The sequence below is a fragment of the Stigmatopora nigra genome, chromosome 7 (assembly GCF_051989575.1).
Source record: "Stigmatopora nigra isolate UIUO_SnigA chromosome 7, RoL_Snig_1.1, whole genome shotgun sequence".
Classification (NCBI taxonomy): domain Eukaryota; kingdom Metazoa; phylum Chordata; class Actinopteri; order Syngnathiformes; family Syngnathidae; genus Stigmatopora; species Stigmatopora nigra.
The window spans coordinates 1688431-1708958 of record NC_135514.1 but is presented as its reverse complement, the minus strand read 5'-3'; the positions used below and the strand labels follow the sequence as shown (position 1 = coordinate 1708958).

The 20528-nt window shown below is 39.6% G+C and overlaps 1 protein-coding gene across 1 annotated transcript in view; it reads left to right on the top strand.

Moving 5' to 3' along the window:
- Positions 1 to 19963, top strand: part of LOC144199670 (uncharacterized) — a 107289-nt gene extending 87326 nt beyond the window's left edge. The window contains exon 6 of the mRNA XM_077721481.1: positions 19157 to 19963. Within this exon, the coding sequence (XP_077577607.1) occupies positions 19157 to 19560 (404 nt within the window). The 3' untranslated portion in view covers positions 19561 to 19963. The remainder of the gene's footprint in view (positions 1 to 19156) is intronic.
- Positions 19964 to 20528: the final 565 nt, after the last annotated feature.

The window sequence follows — 20528 nt, the reverse complement described above, 5'->3', positions numbered from 1 at the left end:
GCAACCTTGGCCCCTGCACAAATATGATGTTTTGGTTTTGGAGGAGCTAATCCTACATCTTATGTCATTTCACTACATGTCATGACAGTTCGTCTTTTTATTTTGTCCTTGGTCTGTCTGATGATACCCTCTTTTCAACTTGGCGGAGTGGAGTGAACCTGTCAACACGCCTCATGAATCCTACAAAGTGTAACCATGTTCTTTTTCAGTCTCAAAGACTTTCCTAGCCTCAGGTCAGACATACTAAACTAACATAGTGGGCACAGAAGGTCTTTTTCTTTTTTTTTTATGATGTCCCACAATCAAAAATTCTGAGAGAAAATGAAATGATGGGCTAATCTTCATTTCAATTCAATATTTTTGTTGTGGTTATAATGTAGCAAAATGTCTTATTTAATTGATGTATAGTGTTTCTTGTATGAGGCACCAAGGGAAAAAATGGGAAAATTTATTTAACATGCCAAAACGGCATTTAAAAATTAACCTTCAAATTAAATTCTTCATTTAACCAACTACGCATTATTGAGATTAAAAGCTCATTTTCAAGAGAGACAGTTAATAAGACTGCTATTCCCTATACAACCCAACAACTCGATTACCAAATTCTCGATCCCACTTATAGTCGTAACATGTACTAATAATACACTTAAATATTACACTCAACCACTGCTGTAAATGGCCATACAAGTTAATACAACAAGTACATCCATAAAAAAAAGTAACTGCTAAATGTAAATGTAGATGCATGTCGATTAAAAGCATCGTCCATACAAAAATGTATCTCGTGATCATTCCCATAATGATTTTCCTGGGCATGGGAATGTATACAATGAAAAATCTAATTCCATTCCACATTGTTCAACTGGTGGCATGTTCTTCTGAAAACTGCACAGCTGCTGCGCCTTTCTCTCTAAGAACCAGCGTAATGAAACGTCTGTGCAAAGAGTCCTAGGGAAGCCCTGCATCTTGCCCTCTTCATGTTTTATCCTGTGAATGACGCGCTTTCAGAGAGACATCACTCTTCCAGGCAGCCGTGCATTCTCAAGTGTTCCCCTGATCAAGGTCATTGTACTCCGGTTCTGAAGGATGCCACCCTCTCACGAGCCGAGCACTCTCCCGCCTTGAGAAGGCAGTATATTGAAGGCATGTTGACATCCCTCCCTATCAGACCAAACTTTTAGTATCTGTTTAGCCCTCATATTAAGTGTTAATGCTTTTAATGCGCTCCTAGACTGCCACTAGCATCCTGTTTTATCCAGAGTTAATGCTGACAGGGGGATTTCCACTGCCAGATTCACTCAAAAGAACATCTTGTATGATGTCTACTGAACCGTGGCAACTTGAATGACTTTATTACAGATTTTTGAAGACGATGAACCATCGTCACGGGCTAACATTCTTAGAGTTCTGCACACATCTGCAATTTCTTTAGGCTCAAAATATAGGTATTCAAAAATCAATGGTACTATTCACATAGCCAATCCTAAAAACAGGGCAATTTTGACCTGCAAAACAATATACTGCAACGTTTTAGTATTTTCAGCCTGAGTTCACAGATCAAATTCATTAATTCATTCATTTGCCAAACCACTTTTGATCACAAGGGTCACTGGGGTTGCCGGACCCAATCCCACCTAACTACGGGCACACAACGGGGGACACCCTGAATCACATGCTTATTTTTTGTTGTTGTTTTTCCTTGTAATCGTTTTGAATAGGAGGACCCTGGATGTGATGGATTTTGCTCAGAAACAGTAATTCTCTTTTCCTACAAGTGGCTTCATGTTTTTTCACAGATTCTATGACCCAATGAAATAGTTAATTGATCAGCTGAGCACTATCAAAAAAATATTTTTATTTTTACAGTATATATTTAATGGCATATGATGCCTCTCTGAAATGATAGATTGCCATCTACCTCACTTGCGCTCACAAACACACCTAACATGTAACCTAGACAGGAACACAGGTGTGAGATGTAGGCTGTGATTATGTTTGTAATGAACACATAAACCCATGTGTGTGTGTGTGTCTTAATGTTTAGGTGTCTGTGTGCGTATGTGTGGTGAAGCATGCGGGGGAGGCACTTGTCTGTGTGTTTTGAGAGAACCCCCTTTGCGTCTCAACATGCTTCTGCTCTTCCTCATATATATACCCCAGATGGTGTTGGTGACTCACTAACACACACGCACACACACACACACACATACCTATTCAAACTACCAGAGTGGCCTATAGTAAGCAGCACATTGCACTGATAGAAATGCTCGCAGATTGGTGACAGCATTTGATTAATTACGCCCGATGAGGGGGGCAGTTTTGCATTGATGTTCAACAAAATGCTTGATAGCTGAGCTTGAATGGAAGTTATTATTATATTAACTCTCTTACAAGGTGTGTCAATGTTAAGTTGAGTAGACAAGGACAAGTCTACTCAACTTAACATTGACACACCTAGTAAGAGAGTTAATATGAACATTATTACTGCCGGATGAAATTCATGCTGTTGGACAGTGAGGAATTCAGTAATTGGAGTTTAGCGGAACACAGTGGATTCATAACCTGGTTTCTGTGATCAGCAATGTGCACTTTGACATCATGATACACATTATGGAAGGATGCTTATTATATTTTCCAGACTATGAATCAGATTTTTTTCCTGGTTCAATCAATCAATCAAATACATTTTCCCCCGAAATGTAATCCATACTTACCTGTACATATATAGAGATTTATAGGTACCATATTTTCCAGATTATACATCGCATCAGCTAAAGAATAGGTGGGAAAAACAATATATAAGTCGCATTTTTGGGAGAGCAATGTTTTATTTTATCAGAAACCAAGAACAAACATGTGTTAAAGTATGAATAATGAAATGGGGAACATCAGTCTAACTAGGCTTTGTTTAACATAACATTTTTTTCAAAAAACTACGGCCTAAAATTCAACATAACAGGCTGTTGGTGAGACAAAAAAATCATATATATGTCACTCTTGAGTATTGGTCGCAGGCCCAGTCAAATGATATTAAAAAAAAAAAGTCTGGAACATACAATATATTTTCCTTCTGATGTAAAAACAGTATAGTATGGCTATGTTCATGTTTATTCTTGATCATTGTAATTTGCGTTTATATTTGCAGTTCTGCTTTATCTTGAGGCATATTGTTATAGACCATTTTGGTTGAACTCCATATTTGTATACTTTGGGACATTACATCTGGAGATTCCTCTGTAATTGGTTGTCGGTCTCATGATGTCAATCCATTGGCTTCAGCCTATTATTTTTAACATTGTTCTTTTAACAGTAGTATGTTGTTTATTTGCTCAGCAAAGACTGTGAAGCCAACGCTGTGTGACTGAAAATATCCAATCTAAAGGTATACTTTTAACAAGGCAGAATCAATCGCCTATAACACTTCCTGTTCAACAGACCAAGCGTTTGAGATATCAGGGGTATTACAGCAAGCGGGATCTCTAACGGCGGATCTCTAAAAAGTTCCTTCGTCCAAACTCCTCTCAATATATTTCTTTTAAAATCCAACAATTGTGCTCAAAGTAAGAATTACTGTGGCCTCTATTTGTTGGGCCGAGTGAGTAAATGGCTCCCTAAAGGCCGAGCGATGCGACTGTGGAGACAATGGAGTATTTTACAACTCCCTCCAGCCATTCGCACGGCTATTTCTAAAGCAGTGGCAGCCACTTTAGCCCACCGGCTCCCACATGGCTCTGTGGGCGGATATGGATGGACAAGGCAATTACAGTGTAATTCCTTTTCCCCCCTTTTCTTTGCACACACATGCATTCTAATAGCCTGAATCTTGCAACACAAACACATGTTCTGGCCTTTGTCTCAGCTTAATCTGCCGTGTCATTAACCACAAGTAATTAACAGGTTATTACTCAACAGCATATTTACTTTAGGATAATTTAAGCCTTTTGATCGGTCAACCCACTTTTTTTTAGTACTAAACGCCTCCAGCGGAAAAGGAATGAGTGGAATTAATATGAAAGCTGATTGGATTGTCACAGGAGGAAAAGTTTAGATTTAAAAATTGTGACTAAAGATGACATTGTGGCTGGCAGGGGCTTTCTGTGTGTGTATCTGTGGGTGGTTTAGATCATCCTCGGACCCCTGCTGGTACAGACTGCAGTCTGATAATGATTGTGTTGAATAGCTGCATGATTATACCTCTTTCTGAGATATATGGGCCCCTCGCCTACCCTCTGCTTTTTTGTCTCTGTGGAGCTTTCTTTTATTTGTTCTCCTATTTTTTATTTTTTTGGTTTCTTCTCTCAGCTGGACCCCAATCATCAAGAGCTTCAGACTTTAACTGCACTTAACGCTGCCTTTAAACCGCAGGTCTTTTGAATCAATTGAGTTGCTATACCGTATTCAATTTATTTGTAGTGTACTCTGTATTTATGGGGCAGCATGGTGGGTGATTGGGTAACGCGACGCTTCACAGTTCTGATATAAAGAAAAATCCGAGGTTCTGGCCTTTTTATTTGGAATTTGCAGGATTTTCACTCTCCAGTAATCTTGGTTTCCTCCCACATTAAAAAAAAAAATACAAAGTAAAGCATGTTTCTGTCCATTTAACTACCAACTATCATAAAATAACCGCAGTTTTACCTTTCCTCGAAATTTAATGTAAAATTAAACGTGTAACCACACCGATGTTGGTGGTGAATACATGGTGTTACCTTTCTCATTCTTAGCTCTCTCCAAACAAGGTTTGAACCCACATCGTCACTGTGGAAGTCGAGCATGCTGACTAGTGAGCTAAGAGCTCAATCTTGTTTTAGTGGGCCAGCAAACTTTCTCAGGGTCACAAGGAATGGGGAAATCTTCTCAGGGAACTCATTCTGGACTTTTCGCCTTATCTCCGTAGGGCTCGCCACAGCAAAACAGTCGGAAACATAATTTTTCCCCAAAATAGTTGTTGTTGTTGTTTGTTTTAAATCAATAATACCTCTCTTATTACGATACTCCCCTCCTTTAGGCTTGGGAAAACAGTGGGCTAGTGACTATTAGCTGAACTCTGTTTGAACTAAAACATTCGAACAAACTAAAGCTCATAGTATATTGTATATTCCCGCCAATTGTGCAATATAGTGGACACTCACCATGTGCCCAGCATGTGTTCTGCTATATGTTAAAGGTACTACTGCACTTTCCTACATTAGACATCTCTAACTGTCTTCACTTTCGTGTATTCAATTGATTCTTTCTCAAAAGTTGATCTTGTTATGGCTCATAAAACAATGATACAGTATATCCCGTTTGGTGAGCTCTGCTCTGACAAATGTAAACTGCACACTGTGGCAAAGCCCTCACCTGATGGAACCTTCATTGTCCTTTGTCTAATGTCTACTCTAACCTTCTGTTGTGACTCTATGATCGAATGCTTACGCACACACACACACAGAATTGGTGATCACAGGTTTGGCTCCACATGTACCTCTGTTGCATTGTACTCACAGTCCTGCATAATGCATGCTACGGTATTGAAATAAGTAAATGCTAATCTAAAAGCATAGCATTATTAGGTGTTAATGTATTCGGGGACACTATGAGCTGCTAACACTAATGCCTGGCCACTATTAATGCTTAATGCTAATGCAGTAACAGTGAAAATCCTGAGCCAACCCGCCCATCCAGGATTACGTGAAGCTTTATAATCCCTTGTTAGCAAGCGGCGGGGGCATACATCACACCTCCAAGATAATCTGTGTGACAGCTACACACCTCGACGTGTCCTCATCTACTCCTCTAATCTACTCCTTCGGGATGGATGGATGGATGGATGGAGGGATGCACAGTCAGCTTCTTTGCACTTATAGAGGGCAAGTTTTACTTAAACCAGGGGTGCCTAACTCCGGTCCTTGAGGGGCCCCATCCAGTTTGTTTTCCATGTCTATCTCCACCAATTTACCTGAATCTAAAAATCAGGATGGTTTTCAAGATTCTTGACAGCAGGCTGATGAGTTCATCTTTAGATTCAGGTATGGTAGAGGAGGGAGATATGGAAAACAGACCCTTGAGGACCAGAGTTCGACACCCCTGATTTAAAATATGACCAACGCAGGCTGGTTTTCATAGAAAGGCTGCAACTAATACAGAAGCAACATGACTCTACTCAGGAATTGCTTGCCTCTTTTCATGGGGATTCAACTGTTTAAGTTTGGTCATAACAAATGGACGCTTTTATTAATGAAACGTAGTATACCGATGTGGCTACATCATGTGTTATCTGTAGTCTGTCATACAACATCTGAAGCTCAATTAGAGTCCATTCAAGAACTTTATCAAAAACAAACTTGGACTGAGAAGACAGCAGATCTCTATTCAAATTATTTCCCACCAAATTTATAAAAAAAATAGCATTTATATTGGATGATTCGTCCTCAGGCATTTAAAAATGCCTTTATTTGCAAAATGTTATTAGAACTGCTTGCATAAGACCTCTCTGTTTTCATGTGAACAAAATAGCAAATATTAGGACTTTTTTGTACTCCCGCCCAATATGACTAAACTCTAAGTAAACTAGCAAATTAAAAAATTTAGAGCAATTTAAATAGAAATGAACGGGCAGTTTTCTCAGCCACGATAACAAATCAGTGCATGGAAAGCTGAGGAGGGTGATAGGAGGGGTTTGGGGGAGAGGTGAACGAGGGGTGATGCTAGGGATGAGAGGAGGTAAAAAAGAGGGAGAGGGGAGATAATGTACTGTAGGCTGATTAATGTCAAAGGCACTGAGTGCTGAATACTTATGAAGCAGATGTCAATGGAGCTTTACCCCGCAAGGTTACACCGGGGGAGGTTTGTGAGAGAAGGTGGGACAGAAGCCGAAAGCAGGGGATTTCAAAATGACTAGGAGCTGCATCCTTGGTGTTCTTGGGCAAACAAAGAAAGAGAATAGAGCAGAGATTTACAAGCATCAATTCACAATTGGAGATAACTACTGTTTTGCATGAATTGATTATCAAGTGAGGTTTTCAGTCAAAGCTGCTTAGGCGCATCAGCAAAATCATATCAATTCTACATAATGTATGCAGGCTTTTTCCCCTCCCATACTCCCACTTGGATTCCTTCTGGAACGTGAAAAGATGCATGTTATGATAAGTAAAATTTCAACATGGAAAGAAAGTTCATGTTTATTTATGTTTGTGTTGATGAGCCTAGCAATTAAATAATGACCAGCTGACAATCCTCTGAACCCAAAGTTACCTGGAATAGTCCAGTTCAACTGTGTGCCTAATGAGAATACATTTTCCAAAAATTGGGAAAATAAATAGCAAGTAATTAATGGTTTAACTTACCATGCCTGGCCAGATTTAGGTTGTGTATTAATAGATAGGACTTCTGATTTTTAAAAAGAAAGCTTCATTAACTCTAGATGTATTGTAAAAAATACTTTTTTTTCTGAAAAGCATGGCACTCAATTGATTACCTTACCTTATTATAAGCAACACACAGCCACATTTTACCAGAAAAACTATGTATCTACATATTTGTATATAGGAAGGGTTCACACGGTTGAAATGTTCATTGATATGAAGTACCATTTTGCCTTTTTGACCTCCACGTCGTTGTTTTTGGCATTGCTGTGCCTGATATTTTCATAGTCTTTTGACCACTAACACATGTAAGCAATTACGTATGTGAGAAAAAAATCAAAAGAGAATAATGATAAAATTGCATAATAATGGCTGCTATCAACAACGGGGACCATACTTTGACAAGTGAACCCAGATTAAGAGAACACCATGATTCAAACCCAAACCATAGAACTGTGTGTAAAGATAAGTTAATAAATACTGTTAGCTGAACAGTTCAATACACCCAGAAAAAAAAACTTTCCATCTTTCGGTAGACTGTACTTGAGGGTTTTTTTTTTTTTGTAAATATGTTACAGCGCCACTGAAAGAAATGTCTTTTTTTGGAGCCAGCAGGACAATAGAGCCCGGGGCACTACAACACTGCATGTAGCCTGTTTTTGTAGCTCCGACTGAAGTCTCATGGTTTACACGGAGTGAGTGAGCAAGAATAGCAAACTGTGCAAGCGAGACGTTTTGGATTTTTGATTGAACCCTGCATCACCTGAGATCAAATGGTACCTATGTGTCAGCACTTTTCAAAAGCTCTGTTGCTCCATCGAAAAAAGATGTGTGTGTGTTTGTGTGTGAGCGTGTGTGCCAATGTTTTTGAATCTTCTTTAAAAAAAAAAAAAAAATGAAGCCTGTGGATTGAGTCAGTGCCTGCCTGAAAAATCATGCGAGTGAATGGTCGGCAAGGTGAACATTCATCATAAGTGAGTGCATTCAACATTGAAAAGGCATTGCCCAGTGCAGCTGTTGTTCTCAGTGTCAAGTCAGGACAAAAAATAACAGACCAAGTGGATAACTTGGAGGCAGCAAAATACATCACTACACTGTTTGTTAATGATGACAGAGCAGCAAAGTTTCACATTCCGATCTCCAGTAGCAGCTTTGACCTCTTAGCTAATGACCGAGATTCATTGTTTCAAGGTTAAGGGCAGACTAAAAGAAACAGGATCAATGTGTCACCTCCCGAGAAACCCTGAGATGAGAACATAAAGTCTGTTATCAAAAATTAAATCGGACCTTTGCTTTATTTTTGTGCAAAAAATAATACTGTTTCCACGGGGGAGCATTTTTCTTCTGTTACAGATTTTCCATGCGAGCTTGAAAGCATTTAGGGTACATAGATACCCTAGTAGTGATGAAAATAGAGGCAATTCATTACAAGAGTAAAAGCTTTCTATTTAAGAACTTTTAAATACCATATGCTGTGATGTGGGGAACATATTTGCATAGTCAATAGTCGTTTAGGAGGTAAACGAAACTTATTCATCATAAAATGTTTTGCTAAATTGTTTTGTAGATTTAATAGTCACCACTTTTCAAATATTATTTGTTTGGTGTTTTTTTAGCCCTATTTTTATCATCACCATTTTCCTCATTTACTTATCACTCTTGGTGCAACTATAAAAGGCGTTTTTAACAATAGATCCCAAGAAAACTGTTATGGAAGGAATACAGCCCCCTCAACATTGCTCAGATTTTTTTATGAACTCCGTCCATCCTCTTTCTCTATTGTCACAACATGTACAAGGCTATTTTCCTCTATTTTCTTCTTGTTCTTTTTATCTCAAAGTAGTGTTTATCAATTACTCCCATGTACATGTACTTCCATAGTGCATTGTTACCTGGGCCTCCGACGTGCCTCTGTCATAAAGAGATTTTATTTTTTATTTTCGAGAGACATATGAAGGGTCAGACAGCTTTTCCCAGAAAACATGTTGTGGTCCAGAGGTCTTACAATGCCCAGGTCTAGTCTAACCTGTCCTCTGAATACCACCACTAGCAGATTACAATTTTATAAAGAAAGAATGGAATTGGTGCCATTGCTGTGCATCTGTACTCACACTTACAAAATAACTAAAACTAACCTTAACCCTAGGTGTTGGATGAGATTAGCAGATGCACTTTGCAAAAACACAAGTCCTAGGTTCAAATATATGCTTGGCTTTTCCTATGTCGAGTTTCAATGAACTTTTCATGGTTGCCTGTTTATTTTCACTTTTGAAAAGCATGTATTTTTAGTCATTTAAAGATTGACTTGGAAGTCTGGATGTGTTGTTTGTGACAATTCCGTCATCTCTCTTCTTGCCTAAAGTCAGTTGGTAAAAGCTCCTGCCATTATAGAAAATGGATAAATGTCACATTTCTACTGCTTTCATTTTGGGGGATAAACTCCGACTGCAATCTTACAGGAAAGGAGTCACATTTCTCTTCCTCACAAATTTGTGTATTTTTTATCTGTATAGTAAAAACAGGTCAACAGCCTGCTCCGTTTTTGCTCATGAGAGTACTGTAGTGGTTCAGTGCACAGAAATTTGGGAAAAAAACAATAGCTGCAGTGCAAAGTTTACTGCAACAGGTGTTCCTTTGTGACATCTCCCCAATGTTCCGATGACATTGTAAGATAAAGCGTGGCTCTGCTGACATTACTAGTCATCTCACATCTTCTCTTTTGGTATCTCTCCTCTACTGTCCTCCTCCTCACCACTCCTCTAATCTCTCGCTCTATTAGTAGTCTATTTACAGCGTATTCAGTCTGGAACCTGCCAACACTTACTGCTCTCCAGAGCTTTATCAAGCCATTGATAAACTACAACACGCGCACATTTACATACAGGCACACTTGTATGAAGTTGCATCTATAGGATATGTTTTTCCGACATGCGGCTGTAGGATACAAGCACTATCCTTTTCAGAGGTTGTAGTAGTATATGGAGTGGGTATACAGGCCAACTGTATATAAACGTGTGCAAGTGTGTGTGTTTTCATGTGTGCATTTGTACGTGTGTCAGTGCACACGGGTATATGTTATCAGCGGTGTCCCAGTGTGCTCGCCGAGGGCCAGTCTATTTAGTGTTCATAACAAAGCCTTTTACTCAGGCTCCAATCAGGATTAAACCCTTATCAGCGCTCGCAGACCACAGGACATAGCCAACCAGTGCTCGTGCATGTGCACATGCGCATGTGTGTGTGTGTATGTACGTGGCCGGCAGACATGGTCTTTGGGATGTGTATACAGGATTATTTTTGCACGTTTGGCTTGTACCGTTTCTTTTGTTTGTTTGTTTGTTTCTTAATTTGACTGTTTGTTCCAAATACACACATGCACACACAGAGACAGTAAAAGAAGAACACATATATTTTTCAGAATGTCTTCATTTCAAAATTTGCGCGTGCATGTGTGTTCCAGTGGAGGGGAAATTGGGAAGCACTATTAAATGCAGTTCCAAATCTGTGACCCCCCCTGTGGGTTAGATAATTATCTTCACTGTATGTGACGTTGTTTGTTTGAGTGCACTATGAATTATATCGCTTTCTCAATGAACGTTTTGCACTGTGAGAGTTGCGAGGATGGAAAGGCAATAAAGGAAAAAAGTGAAAATGAATGAACTTTTGGAATGAAAAGAAATAAGGACAGTTGGCTGGTGGCCAACCTAGGACATACTGTGTCAATCCTCCAAGGACTGCTAACCAATGAAGGAAAGAAAGATCAACAGTCTGCTTTTCTGCGAAACTTAAGCTACCTCTTTGGCTGTATAGTAAAAATATGCCTTTTGGCCACAAAGTTGTCAATCACACTTGACTGGGGCACGCAATCAGTGCACTTCTTTGCATTTATCGACACAGACTAGCCTACCAAAATTCAAAAAGTGCCTCATACCAGCGCAAAGGCACAACACACATTTTTCAGCCTACAAAAACAGGGATCATAGTCCCCCATGTCTCCAGGGTCGACAATTGGACCTGCTCCGTCCAGGTCAGTCATGCCTGGAACACCTCACCAGTGATATGTCCAGGAGGCACCCTAAAAAATGCCCAAGCCAACACATGTAGCTTGTCTCAATTCAGAAGACCAGCGGCTCTACTCTGAGCTCTTGCCAATGGACCTGCGGAGAGAACTCACAGCGGCCAAGTGCATCCACCTTCGGCATGACTGACTGATAATCCCCAATCCGCCTGTGATTTTCTACCCCATTCTTCCAACACTTGCATACAGTTCTCCAAGATACTTGAACTTTTCCAGTGACCTCTGATGACTTGAGAGCCATCCTGTTAGTATTTGGTCAGTTTCTGTTCTATTTGATTATTGTCCACTCTTTCCCTTGGGTTTACCCTTTAATTTCACCTGTTAAACTCCAGTCATTTTCCCAGATGCAACAAGTGAGGCTTGTTGTCTCGTCACTGTGTTCCTTGTCCATGTCACAAACCTTGTCCTGCTTCATTTGGTTTGTTGCTTTATTCTACATACATTTTTTTTTGTTTCCTAGTATGATATATTTCAGTTTGTACCAGATCCATTACCCACTGAGGGCCACCAGGTGCTCCAGAACCACCTCCCGGCGTGGGTCAAATGGTGTATTCCGGGTATCTGCATCTAGGCCAGTACAAATCTTGTGATTATTTTTGACACAAAAGTCCCGCCACCAGTATTAGGTAACAATTCAGATGGGAGAAAGTAAGATACTGTAAAATGACAAACATAAGACCTGGAAAACTTTACTGTGTGACAGGAAATGAGGAAGGAAAGTGTGTTCTAGGGGAAAAAAATAAAACTGAAAAATCATGAGAAGCTTGAAGAAAGAGGAAAAAGGAAAGGAGAATGGATTGTAAAGATGTCAAGATTATTTTTATTTATGAATTTTTGACTGGTTGCCCAACCACATAAAGTAGATTATAATCGTCTTTGTTCATATTTGAGGTGGGGGGTTGGACTCCATATTTGAATAGCTGCAAGGTTTCTTTAAGTTATAGTACATACAGTATATACTGTATACTATAACGTAGGCCTTTGTTGTTATGATAAGAGCACATATAATTATGCAGATTGGCTTCATTCATATTAATAAAGCACGCCACTGCCAGGGAGGAGTCACCTCAACAGACATAACAATGATCTGGCAAAATAAAGACCACACTGAATCTATGAATACAAAGAGGGACACCACATCCATCTGTCTACTGTGCCATGTGTCCCCCAAAAATCTTACACGCTCATCTTTATTAGTGCTTATGCAGTCCCTTTCTTTGCACACTATGTTTTGTTATGCAAGAATGAAAATAGTTTATACACAAAAATGCATATCTGGAACCTTTTGTGAACTACTGGTCAGCATAAAGAAGGTTGGAATTGGCTGGCGACCAGTTGGTATTGGACCATTATCCCAAGTAAACTGGGATTGTGTCATCTTCAACGTAAGATTCTAGAAATAAAATACTTGCTGATGTTAGAGATATTGCCAAAGTTGAGTGGGGAGCCTATTCCATCTGACTCCGGGCCAGAGGCAGTGGACACCCTGAATCGGTGGCCAGCTGATCGTGGGGCAAGTAGATGGACAACCATGCACACTCACAATTTAGAGTGTTCAATCAGCCTACCATGCATGTTTTTGGAATGTGGGAGGAAAGCAGAGTACCCGGAGGAAACCCACACAGGCCAACATGCAAACTCCACACAGGTGGACGTAACCTGGATTTGAACCCAGGACCCCAGAGCTCTAAGACCGACATGCAAAACACTCACACCACCAGGGTGCCGTTAAGCTTCGTTCCTGTGATAATTGTTTTTCTTCTGGCTGGACTTACAAAACCCATCTTTTGTCTTTGAGGTCATAATGTGGGAAAAATGAGGGTGAAAAAGGCAAAGATATTCCTTGAACATAAACAAGCTCTATTTGAAAAGCACTGGTGTTGGGGGACTAATTGGAACACGAGGCACGAGCGTTGTGAAGTCGAAATGTCGTAGGTCTAGTACATCGTAACCCTAGGGCTCCCTGTATCATCATCATAAACGATACCATTTGACTTTTCCACAGACTATGCAAATACAATCAGCACTTTCTTCCCTAATACCTGCTCAGATCACCAGTCAATATTTTGATTGCTGTGGAATCTGAGGGGCGTTTCCTCAAATTCAGTCGTCATTTTTACTTATTATATTCATTCAAACATTATGTCCATCACTTTATCTGTTGTTTTGTTATTTCTCAAGCTAAGAATTATTGAGCTTGCCTAGGATCCACATCAGTCTAATTTTCCTTTTTGTTGTTGTTGTGTCATTGATGTGATAAGAATCAAGCTCAAATGTTCCATTTTTATTGATCTCTGAATTTTGAGGGATTTATCTGCAAAATTTCTAGGCCTTGTCTCATAATGTTGTTTAGAATTGGAAAACTGCCAATGATTTTTTCAACGACTAGTGTGTTAAGTGATGTGTGAACATCTTTCTTAGAACAGGGACCACCCTGGATTGTAAGAAGAATTTTACGATCTCTTCCTTTGCAAACATCCAAAATCCAGTAATGCTACATGGAAACTAAACGGCCTACTACCACATATTTGGATAGAGGATGGAAATCAGGCTGAAGTGATTCCATGAATAAATATGTGAGTCCTCAGTGGATCATTAATACCTGTCTCGCTGTTCACAACCACTACTCAATGGAAATTTTTCCAATGCTCTAATGTGCTTCAAGCTTTTATTTATCCACTATGACAGTTTTCAAGAGGCACTTTTTCAGATGCACGATTTAGATGAGATTTATTTCCCCCTCGAACTGCAAGAGGTTATTAAATGAATATTTTGCCAATGTGGACACTAAATTTGTTAAAAATATCAATTTTTTGCTGGATAAAAAAAGGAAATCTCAAGCACTTTGGTCAAAATGCAGCATTTTCATTGGGAGCACCATTTTGGCCGTCCGGTGCTTATAAATAAAATCCCACAGGGGTATCCTCCCAAACGATCCCAAATGGGAAGCAGGTGTAGTTCGGCCCCTTTCTGGCCCAGCATCTGATGTGGAATTTTAGACTCATCACGGTCGCAAGGCTGAATAACAATTTTAAGAATTTTCGACTAATTAGACAGTGTGAGGGTCTTTTAATAACTAAGTATGTTAGGCCTAGTAAATAGAACTTGACCCATTTTGGTACTTTCAAATAAATACGGATAAATTCTCACACATTGTTCATTCCACATGCTGTTCATGCGAACTTTTCACACTTTGCTGAGTCGACAGGGCACTGAAATCTTTTATAGATCTGACTCTAGCAGAGCGGAAGTTGAACTTTTCCTCTGAGAAGAACCTATTATCAGCTGTGAATGTGTGTTTGTGTGCCTGTTTGTTCTAATGAGCATCTGTCAGTACAGACCTGATAACCATGGTAACACCCGAGGGTTATTTTCAGCTCATTGTCGGAGCAGCTGTAGGGCTGTTCACCAAGGTCAACATCTGGACTTTTAAGAACAACTCTCAGACCCAGCAACACTTTTATCTTGGTGGTCATTAAATTGTTCTATCTGTAGAACCCATCCAGCAACACAATTTGCTAGTTCCTGATAAAAGGCCAGTCATTCGGGCTGACTGGTGCACTTTGGGGAGAAGTAAACAGTTACTTAGTTCAAATCCTCTACTTTTCAGCCTCTCTGCAACTGTTGGAACTGTGGCTCAATAACATTATATCACCAGCATGACAATTACCCCTTGGAAGAAGAAATAAGAGTACAATAATGCCAGACATGTGCATGTTACTTTGACTCAAAGCGCCTGAAGCTTTAACTTTACTCAGGATTCATCCGAAGCACTTGCGACAGGTGTCACTGGGTTTGAATGTGATTGGTTAATATGAGCACAGTCACATTCTCAGTTTTCTCTGTCAAAACAAACATAGGCACTTTACTTGAATGTTCCTTATGACAATGTCATGAGACTCCCTCAACCTCACGCCAGACATTAAAAACAATGTCATGTGCTCTGCCATAAGAGTTGACTCATATTTACTATGCATGACAGTTGTCATGACATGTTTACAACAGCCTTATCCTTAGCAGTAACCCAATTATTGTAAGAACATTTGGAGGCTTTTTTTCATGCTATGTAGCAATAAAGGAAAATAGGGAAATTTTGTAACGTGACAGAACAACATAGTCGACAACATTATATGAGATCTATGCAGTGAAGCATTGAAAACAAAAGATACTTGACATATGTAGAACAATCAAGAGAAAAAATGCATGTCATACTTGAAGAAAACTATTGAGACTCGCGAGGAGACATGGCAGGTTGTGTTGTCGTACTTTTAACTTCTTTTTAGGTTAATATGGGGTCCTCTGAAGTGTTAGACGCTTGTGTACGTACTAATGTGTGTGTAGTCAAATGAATGTCTAATAGTTTTTTATGTGTATTCATGGGTATAAATGCGGTAGTTTATGGTTATCGTGCCACATTAAAGTGAACAACAGGGAACATCTGTCAGTTGGAAACATCACAGGGGACACTGAGTGTGTACGCGCATGTGCGAGTGTGTCAGCCCCCAATGGTACGTCATTTGCAGTGTGCGTTGAGAGGCAGGGGAAGGTCACCTCACGTGCACGCCTCAGCGTAACAGCGCTTGGCGAGCGTGCACGAGCAGCCAAGCACCAGCAGTCTCCCAAGGACAACAAAGTGCTTATACGTCAGAAAAAAAAGGTGGCTTTTTATTTCTGTGAACACACACACTTCAGTGACAGTAACACATGGCTTTGAAGAGTAAATTGTTTAGGTGTAATACTCATAACTGAATTAGACACTTTGGTTTTATTTTCTGTGTCATCACCAGGAATTTTGGAAAACATAAAAAAATGTTAAAAACTTAGAAATAAAGTAAATAAAGCGAATCATTCAGATTAAAATTTAGGTTGGAGGTTATATTTTCAGATTTATTGTTTTTAACAACTGTTTCTAGCTCAACGTCATTTCGCTGAAATCTTTTACTTTGAAAATTAATTTCTTGTGACGGATATAAGTAGGATAGCTTCTTTATGACGTTTCTTTTGATATTTTCACTTCCTGCCCTTATTTACAAGTTCTTTCAGGGCCAATCCAGATATTGGTGACAGCATATAACCTAGCTTGAAATTGGTTGAAAACTTTGCCCAGAAATCTTTGTTCAGTGCTGAAATATAGAATTTTTGGATGACAGCGAAAATTACAGTGTGTTCAAGAGCATCTTCAAATCATTTGAGTTAAACACAGACATATCAGAAATATTTGAAATGTCCATGTAGTAAAAATGAAAATAGACATCAAGTTACGAACATCTGGTGTTTAGTCTCTTGTTTACTTTTAAGCCTGTACAGTGAAATCTGTTGTACATGGGGTGTCTATGACATTGATACATATTAAGTATCATGTATCAATTTGGCAAATTTGCGACAAAATGTGTCCCATCTAAAAGGCCCTTGTCTTAAAAAGTCAAATTCTGTTTACATAATTGTGTGAGCAATGCATAGCCATCATCCATTGCAGTCCCCTTTTGGTCAGGGATGCATTAAACACCTCCATCTGTGACTTGATTTCATTAAGTATCCCATAACAACGTTCTAATTCAGTGCAGAGCCTTATTTAGTACAGTAAGTGGAGCTCTCCATTGCCTCCAACCCTCCTCATTCTCTCCTCCGCCATCGGTGCTTCAGCTGTTGTTTCTCATTAGAAAAACGGTGTGTTTCTTATTATCCCCCAAATGCTCCAAGCAACTTGTGTGTGTATGTGTGCAGGCGTGTGTGTTTGTGTATATACGGTAGCTGCCAAAGGTACCCTTTGTCTTTGCTGTTTGTCTCTTCTGTCCCCTCATTATAAAAGACACCTTACCTTGCTCTTTTCTCCCCATTCCCTATCGGTTCCTTTCCGCCTCTACCTCGCTGTCACTCATTATCCAACAGCTTGAAGCAACCAGTCAGCCATAGGAGAATGAAACCTGACGCCTCACACACCCATTAGCTTGTATTACTATATATCAGGTTGGCTCCTCATGCTTTAAACTTTGCCCTAAACCTTTGGCTAGTTTGCTTCTTTTCAACAGTCTAGCTAATTAAACGAGGCGCTTGCAGCTACCAAACTGCCATATGTGAACACAATCGCAAGATCGGAGTTTCTTTTTTTTTGCTTCATGCTTCTTGCTGTATGCTGCTAGTTGTTCTCTGTAAGACTAATTAAAAAGGGAGTTCATCATTGGCGCTGTATGAGGCGAATGGCATTGCTTTGTTTTCAGTTCAGCCTGATAACAATAGGATCTTTTATATTGAAAAATATATCTTTGCCTTACCCCTGCAGTTATTGCATGCGTTCATTTATTTTATGTATTTCCCTGTGCTCACTCTAAAACAATGGCCAAAAAACATTTTGAGATCAGCTGAATGTGCTCCCATTCAGGGGTGTATCTAGGAAAACAGGACTGTTGAGCAGTCATCACCCTCCACACCCCATATATCAACCTCACATTTTAAAAGTCAATAAAAATATATACCTGATGTGTGTTGCTGGTTTATCAGCAAGTCTTCTCATATGGAACCCCATTAACTGGATTTCTTATTTCTTACTGATGATTGCAGTATCTAAGGGGGCTTCCCAGTGGCATCATTAATGTGGAATAATATTCCTACCTTAGTATCCAACAATGAGCAGCAGATAATAAGGGCTCCAATATATGAGATTGTATTTAAAGCACCACCATTGTTATATTGCAACGGGCAAATATCAGCCCCCTCAGCTTCCAGCCAATAGCAATTACCTGGGTTACCCACCCTATTGCAATGTCCCTACTCACATCATTGTGTAAGGTCCAAACACTCTTTAATTCGCTTTGTCCTCTGACAGAATCACTCAAGCAAAACTGTGATTCAATTTACTGCCGACCGGCTTAACGAGATGATACGTTTTATTAAACAAGCGAGTCAGCATTCCTTTTAAACGTCCTTCCTACAACCATGACAAGGCAATAATTCACCTTGTCCATCCCAGAGGTCCCAGTTCAGAAAGCGTGCCAATTAGACGCCTCAACTGGCACTTAATTGCCATTCGGAAGAGGCTGATGGGCCATTAATTAGCAGGACATTAACGAGACTGATTATTCATTAACAGCAGAGCATATTAGAGCAGATAAGATGCGATAGTAATGGACTCTGTTGGTGGAGAGAAAGACAGTGGCTGTATTCAACAGAATTATGTGACCTGCTATGACACTGAGGACCAAGACAATATGGTTGGCGGTGGCCATTACAGAAAAAGATTTTGTAATGACGGATGCTAATATAAAATGAGCCCAAAATGAAGTATGACCCTCTGACTCCCACTACCTGTCAACAGGCAACATTAATTCTGCAATAAATTAATATAGTAATCAATCAGCACAGGGGCAAAAAATTAGAAATAGGTCGTCAAGTATCGATGCATATACACGCCCAGAAAATACCTACCAAATGTCATTTTGTTCCATCCACGAGTAACAGAGTAATATAAACCCGAATAAATAACATTAGTGTCCCAAGAACAATAACAAAAGCAGAACAAACACAGGGCAGTGCTATACACTCAGCAGTGTTCACGGGGGTTCGTGGGATTTTCTGCCAAATAGTCTACTTGTGTTTTGAAGACTTAAAAAAATATTTTTGACCGTGTCCAACATTTTTAGACTGAATATCTAGATGCAACTAAGGTGTTGAGTGGCTCCAGTTTGATGTTCTCGGCTTCTCTGCTTTTTGATGTAAATTGTTCTGTCATCTTTTTTAGGGCGCAACCATCGACTTTCACTGGAGGAATTCGCAACAGAGTGTGAACCAGTCGGGATGAGAATAAGGACCTTCAAATCAGAGACCATGGTCTACAGTCGGAAAAAGGTGGCCTGGCTTCTTCGGTTCAGGTATGTGGTCCTTTGTCAAGTAGAAGAGTTTGAATATCTTGGCTTCTTGTTCATGAGTGAGGGAAGGATAGCGCAGGAGATTGGCAGGAGATACGGTGCGGCCTCTGCAGTGATGCGATCGCTCCGTTGTGCTATCATGGTGAAAAAGGAGCTGAGCAGAGAGACCAATCTTTGTATTTCCTGGTCGATATACGTCCTTACCCTTACCTACAGTCATGAGCTATGGGTCGTGACCGAAAAGAGAAAGATTGCAGATACAAATGGACAAAATTAGTTTCCTGCCCAGTCAACAGATGTGGATCCAGCGGCTAAGACGTGACAGACTAGTCAATATATTCTCCTTTATTAAACAAAGACTTTTTTTTAATTCATTCAAATTTGGCAGGCTTGCTAACAGTTGTTTTTGCTTTCGCTCAAACAATTCTCAATCAATGTTGAATTTGAATAAGCAGTCCTGAGAACTAGAATCAATATATAAGGCCTATTGTATTATAAAGTGCACTGTTTAGGGGGTAAAATATGTTGCAGATTCTTGTATATATTTTATACGTTTGCAATTGTTTAAATTCTATCACGAGTTGTGCAGATTGTGAAACGATGTTTTCCCACTAGGGGTTGCGCCATTGCGCTTGAATTCTGATTGTCTTGATTTAAGTTGACCTGGTCACTGTCAGTCTTCAGTGTAAGTTCCCTAGCGATTGTCTCTTCTAACACCTCAGACTTCTCATTTCACGCTTCATTTATCGTCCTTCTACCGCTAAAGCACCAACTGCGTGCATGTGTGTGATGTGAGGTCATTGTTACCCTGCCCCTCATTGTTTTTACGAAGCAAAATCATAAACTCTTGCTTATATACAACCTAAATGAGAGAGCACTTTATATCTCAAAAGGTGCAGTGTTGTTCTGCAGGGGCAATAATGCAGTTGTCCCAACACTGACACAGACAAACTTATTTTACTTGCAAAGCCAATGCAATTACCCCTCTAATGCAGAGAACATTGTACATCATATTAGGATGTCTAGCTGTAGTTATTGAAGATACTGTAGCTAATAAAACCTCCTCAGTTCAATCTGAATATTCTCTACGGTCACACATTGGATTTTCCTGCAAGGCCTTTTCATTTTCACAGAGCAAACAAACTTATTTTTCCAATGCAATGATAGAAACAACAGTTCGAATGAAATTTTATGGATTTAAAAAACCTGGGCAGAAAAAAAAATGAAGTCATCGCTTACTTGAGT